General features: G+C 31.9%; 1 protein-coding gene across 1 annotated transcript; it reads left to right on the top strand.

The window, feature by feature from the left end:
* The first annotated feature begins 1,099 nt into the window (after positions 1–1,099).
* On the top strand, positions 1,100–4,213 carry LOC126660016 (uncharacterized). Its single transcript, XM_050353346.2, has 4 exons — positions 1,100–1,343; positions 2,066–2,193; positions 2,822–3,011; positions 3,343–4,213. The coding sequence occupies exons 3-4, from the start codon at positions 2,901–2,903 to the stop codon at positions 3,793–3,795; spliced, it is 564 nt and encodes a 187-aa protein (XP_050209303.1). The 5' UTR covers positions 1,100–1,343; positions 2,066–2,193; positions 2,822–2,900; the 3' UTR covers positions 3,796–4,213.
* The last annotated feature ends 2,554 nt before the right edge of the window (positions 4,214–6,767 follow it).

Below are 6,767 nucleotides of genomic sequence, written 5' to 3'. Positions count from 1 at the left end.
AAAATTATTTTTGTACCTTCTCTCTAATAAAATTTTTAACCATTGAAAAGATTAACCCATTTTAAGGTCTCTTAATTTATCAAATTTTACTTATTTGATCCCTAAATTTTTATTTAGTGTTATTTGGTTTTTTAACTTTACATTTTTTGTTTATCCAGCCCTAAACTCCCATTTAATCTTATGGCCATGTTTGGTTCATGTAATAGATCCGGAATAGAATAACTATTCCGTATTGCATATTTATTCCGCATTTTGATTCATGGAATAATAATTCCATGGAATTGCTAATCTATGATTTTGTGGAATAACCACTCTTCTCAAAAAGTAAAGAATATGCATTTCATTCCTCATGGAATAACTATTTTATTCCATGCTGTTATGAACCAAACATGGCCTATATGTTTATGAACTTGATTTTCGCTTTTTCAGATTCTCCAAATATAGAATTAAAAAAATCAAGTAAATAAAAATAAAGTTGTGAGACCAGATAAAGAAATATAAAATCAAGAGATCAGATAAGTCTAAATAAAAATTTAGAAATCAGATAAACAAAAAACATAAAATTAAAAGATCAAATAAGTACAAATAAAAATTTAGAGATTATAAATAACCTATAAAATTAATCTGACAACTTCTTTTCCTAAATAAATTTGATTAAACATGAACGATTGGATAATTGTTTTTTGAGCTTAATTACTTAAAAACCACTCAGCTTATAACTTTTTTTCATTTATACCATGACATAGGAAAATTTTCAATTTTATCCTATTTTCGATTTTTATGTTTCATTTGTACCCTAAAAATAAATTTTTTAATAATTTAATTAATTTAAAGATGAAAATATTAAAAACAAGATATATAAATGATTAATATTAATGTTTTATTAGAATATAGATTGAAAATGAAGAACTAATTTAAACTCTTTTTCAAAAAAAAAAAAAGATTAATTCAACTCATTAGGTAGAGATAAAACATAAAAATCAAAAAATAGGATACAATTGAATATAAATGAAAAAAAATTACAAGGTGGGTGATTTTTAAATAATTAGGCCTTGATTTTTTAAAATTCGGTGGTAGTATCTCATTTTGGAGCTAAACTTTTACGGTAATTATCTCAAATTATATGGTAAAAAGTTAAATTGTAATGCTTCAAGCTCACTGAAAAACTATAACTTAAACCGCCGGCGCCCTTCTCCTCCGTCTTCTCCGTAGCCGCTGCTTCCCTTGCCGGCTATTGATTTCCACCTCCTCCGCTGCTTCCGCCAGCGTTTCTCCTTATCCGCTGTCGACTATCGTTTTTTCCTACACCTCTCGCTGCCGCCGCTTCCACTGCTCTTCAACAAGTTAGTATTGTTAGATTATTTTATTAATTTAACTGCTTAATCAGTGAAGAGTTTGAAATGAAATTATTTTTGCTTTTGATCAGATAAGATAGTTAATTGTTCATCTCATATACTATAAACTTATAGAAAATATATTAGTGCCCTAATATTTTCAGTTGAGTTGAGATTGGTAGGCAATAGTTTAGGCATCAAAATTCTAGGGCATAATGTTTCTCATATGAATTGGTTAAGTCCCTTTGAACATATCAATTATGTTGTAGAAGATGAATTATCCTCTAAAGATTGATTACACAGACTCCTGAGTGCGATTTCGTTTATAGAAGAGTCCGGAATTAATGCTTCGAATTGTGATCTTGTAGTGATATTTATGCTAGCTTGACAAAGGTGAATTAATTTGTTAAGACTGATTAGGGTTGTTCACATTTACCATTGTTAAAACGGCAGCGTTTCCATACAGTTCATTTTTCAGGTGCCATGTAAATCGGAATGCGCTAGAATGTCAAACAGTTGATTAACAATTTTTTTTGGTTCTCATAGAATTGTAATGTAAGATATAAATTATAAACTTATCTGTAAAAAACATCTTGGGCTCCTTTCATTTCTTTCGGATGTTGAATGTTTATAATTATTTTATCCATTTTTCTTTTAAATATTTCATTTTCTTGACTTTAGGGAGTCGCATAAACCAATACTAATTTCTGGAGTTTAATTGGTTTTTTCAGAGATAAGGAAGAAGGTTTATTGGCACCTTTTGCTTTATATAAGAATTTCCAGATTCTCCGCACATCAGCTCAATTTAACTGGCCACCGATTGCCTCCCGCTGTTTCCCGACGGATATGAAAACTTAAGGTATAATCTTTCACACATCTATAGTAGTTTTATTTACTTTCCATTTATAACTGATATGCTACTCAGTTGTTGATATGAACTTGTGAGGATTGTGAATGGTAGCTTTTTGACTTTTTCAATATCTGACATTTTACAAGATTTGGTGGTGAATTGGGTAGTTCATTAAAGTGCTTTTACTTGATCAAGTATGTGATACTATGGAATCCAATGACTGCACCATGTTTTAGGTTTAGGAGGCTATGCAATAGGGTTTTATCATATGCCATGGAAATTTCTTGTCTAGTCCAGGTCTCCATGGATCCCTATTACATGAATTTCTTTGGGATTCAATCACGTGAAAGGTAAAAGGGATTCATGAGGAAAATCCTGTCTATGTAAAAAAAATTCCTGCCATAAATTGGTTTAAGCATATATAGGTGTTACTGAATGATTTTTGTGCAAACATGTTTAATTCTTTGATTAATGCTCATATCTGCTATACTCATCTTGCATTGCAAATGCATTTTGAGATAGTGTTGTCAGTAAGTTTGTGCATGGAGTACATTTTTGAGACATGTGCTATTTGTGTTTTCAATTTAACTATTGGAATGGTTGCATTTCGTGATTTTGGATGGTGCTTATATTGCAGGTTTTTTCAGGTGATTGTAAACCAAGTTTAATTAAGTGAGTTCGATTTGGTATATTAAGGTGCTGGGTGCGGATCAAATATGTTTAGGCAAGTACTTGGTGGGTTTTTAAACAAAGGTCTTTTCTCAAATAAAGGAGAAAAGCTTAGACCTTTACTATGTTTACCTACTTGTGGCATCCACAGTGGACAGGTATGTAATGTTTTCCTAACTGCTTGCAATGAAAATCTGCTTTGAAAAATTTCTCATAGAATGGGTTAATTAGATAAAAAAGGAAATGATTTGTAATTTTTCAACATTTTTTTCTCATTGATTTTAAGTGTTCATCCATTCTCAGCAACATATACTTCATTGAATTCATACTTTAAATGTTAATTTGGGGATCTTTAAGTTGAATACCAAATAATTATCATGCGGCATGGATTGGGGGGGGGGGGGGGGGTTCTTTCATCGATATTCTATAAAGCCCAAGGTTTTGCGACCACCAATTATTTCAGATTTGCTTAGTATTGCTCTGTTACAGGTTCATTACGCACCAAGAAGCTTTTTTGGGGTAGAAGATTTTCTTGACGATGACAATAGCAGGCCTTATACATACCAGAAGGAGAAAAAGTCAAAAAATCCCACTAAGCATATGTCGTTTAAGCAACGGACTAGAGCATTCATGGAACCATTTACACTTGATGTGTTTATCTCTAAGCGCTTTGTTTCAGCGTCGCTTACTCATAGGGTGACAAGTAAACAGGTTGCAGTTGCTGGTACGAACTCTAAAGATATTAAAGCTGCTCTCAAGTCCCGGTCAGACGTACCTGCATGTTTAGCCATTGGGCGCATATTAGCTGAGAGGGCAAGAGAAGCTGATGTTTATACTGCATCTTACACTCCAAGGGAGCGGGACAAGTTTGAGGGAAAGATTCGAGCTGTTGTTCAGTCTCTCATCGATAATGGGATTGACGTCAAAGTATATCTTGACTAATCAGGTTCCTTTCGTTCTTGAAATTAGCGGTTTTCCCGTTAATTCTTGAAACTAGTCGTTGAGACCATAGGGAAATAGTTGTATTATTTTGAAGTTTGTAAATTATATGCGTAAGTGCAACAATTGTGAGAATCAATCAACTGCAAAGAGTTGTCTTGAATGTTAGAGTTTAAGCTTTTCTACTGTGCTTTGAGGCTGAGAAGCAACAGGAGCAACATTCGGGTTAGAATTTGGCTTTGTTATTTATAGAAAACATAGACTGATTTAGTTACTGGTTAACTGAAGATAAGCTCTGCTTTGCTTCTTTACAATTTCAGTTGAAGAGTTTATCTTTGTAATTGTATTACATCTGTAATTGCTGATTCTTAGTCTACTGTTAAATTCGTAGAAAGAAATACAACGGAGTTGATTACAATAAGATTGGTTATTGAAACTATACATTCAGATCATGGTTGGTTAACCGTAATGTAGTCACTTTATAATTTTATTATAACTATATTCGCGATTACATAACATTCCACTGAAGTAGATTTAAGTTTGGTGATTTGTCATTGAGTTGATTTATGTTGGATGTTTTTAGACGGAATTGTAGTGTGTGGTTCGAATATTGTCAATGGCTTACCGATGGATTAGTTCATTGCCAAATTTAATACTGAACACTTTGAGCAATGAACCCATGTATTCATTTCTTAGATTACCGACGGGTCTGGTTTCTATTTTTTTTATTGCTTAGCCATTTGTGATATTCTATTGAGGTTCTACTGTTCTTTGGTGAAAATTGATTCGCCTGGGAAATATTCAGGAATGGATTTGCTTTAAGGATCTTGCAGAAGAAGAAAGAAGGTTATTTAATTTGCTTTAGTTGCTATTCTTTGGTGATGAATACTCTCCAACTTTTCGTAATACATGTCTAATTCGTCTGTAAATTTCCGATGGATTACCGATAAAATGTCCGCCGTATTTTTTTTTTTTTTAAAAAACTAAGTTTGTATTAGAGAGTACTGTTCGAATCTAGAAGTTCGAGTCCGAATATTATGAAAATTTTAAGTTTGAGTATTGCTCTCCATTGTAATTTAAAATAAAGCAGAGGGGAACAAAAAGTTTTAGAGTAACTTAGAATAAGCCTTGCTTTAACAGGACAAGGATCAAAAACAAGTTTCATTAAACTTTACCTTGAATCATTGTCATTCACTGACTAAAGGCTATTTTACATTTAAGAATTTTTTCTGGAACAGCCTCATTCACCCTTTGCCAGGTGTATATTAAGGAGAGCAAATGTTCATTTTAGTACCTTTTGAATATAGTATAAAAAATTACATAAAGCTAAATTGGTAGCTTTAGATAAAAATATTCTCAAAATGGATAATTTATCCTGTCAATTCTAATTTGTGCATGATCTTATAATTTAACATTGAGATAGTAGTTTATTATTACTTCTCATGCATATATTTTGTTAATTAAAAATTTGAAAATGAATAATAAACAAAATTGAGAGATACAAATTCAAGAACCTAATTACTTTATTCCAATTTTACCACTTTAAAAGGATCAAAGAAGACAAAGAATTAATTGAGTCCATAATGTGGTCCTGCAGCTGGCCCATAACTGTCCATCATCAGTATGCTCATGTTTTACCATAATTAGCGCTGAGCATCGGTCGGTTCGGTTCGGTTCCGAATCGACCAAAACCGACCGTGCCGAAATTGTTCAAATCGTCAACCGAACCGTATTATTTTTCACCAAACACCAAAATTATTTTTGACCGAATTTTTCGGTCGGTTCGGTTCGGTTTCGGTTTTTTAATTCGGTTTTTCAATCCAAAATTAATTTCAAGCCTGAAAAATTTGCAGCAAAGACATAAATTTATTAACAACCAAATGAATACAGATTTATAGCCTATTTTCATCAGAGAAAAAAAAAGATTCATACTCCATGAGATATAGAACTTTATAGATCATAATAAATAATACAACCGCATGAATTAAAATTACATCTAAAATTGCTAGCAAAAAATCCCAAAAGAAAAAGATGAATACAAGAAATCATGAAAGTCTTCAGCAACAGATTTGAAAAGGCAAAGATGATGGCTTTACATCGAACTACAACGCTGAATAATTGATAAAAATTGTCTCACTAAGTGTTGAATTGAAAAGTATTAGTTAAAGATATTGACGAAATCAATTAGAAAAGATGAGAAAATTTAGAGTTTCAAAAGTTATAATAGGAGAGTAAGAAGAAGATTAAGAGTCAGAAGAATAGAAAAAAGAAAGAGAGTCTGAGAGAGAGCGGCGTGAGAAATAGAAAAAAATGAGAAAATTAGGGTTCAAAAGTTATAAGGTGAATTATATATTGCATCTAAACGACATAGTATTAGAGGGTATTTTAGTGTTAGGAATAAACCAAACTGGACCAGACCTTCTCATAAGTGTGGCATTTTAATATGTTCGGTGTCATCGGTTTTTCGGTTATTTCGGTTTTTGACAGCCTCAAACCGAACCGAACACCGATCTTCAAACTTCTTGTTATTTAACACCGAACCAAACCGTTTTGACCGAAAAACCGAACCAAAAAACAAATTTCGGTTCGGTTCGGTCCGGTCCGGTTTTTCGGTTTGGTTCGGTTTCTGCTCACCCATAACCATAATGTTTTTTAGTTGAACCATTTACTACAAAGAAGATGATAAAGACAGTACAGTTTCTAGTAAAAGAAAACAGAACATCACTTTAATCAGTAGAATGACAGTCTTTAGTTTAATATTTAAGCAAATTGTCTAACTCGTTTTCTAAATTTATAATTCGAGATTAAGTAATTCACTATCACCTATTTTCATAAATTAAGAACTATCTTCATTATTTTTAGGTTTATTGACAATAAAATTATACAATATGAATAAGTTTGAAAACCGGGATGACTCCTTTTGTCCTTAATTGACATACAAATAGAAAATATTGTTCTTAATTAAATAAAATAGT

The sequence above is a fragment of the Mercurialis annua genome, linkage group LG8 (genome assembly GCF_937616625.2).
Source record: "Mercurialis annua linkage group LG8, ddMerAnnu1.2, whole genome shotgun sequence".
In the NCBI taxonomy this organism is placed as follows: Eukaryota; Viridiplantae; Streptophyta; class Magnoliopsida; order Malpighiales; family Euphorbiaceae; genus Mercurialis; species Mercurialis annua.
This window is presented reverse-complemented; position numbering and strand designations above follow the sequence as displayed.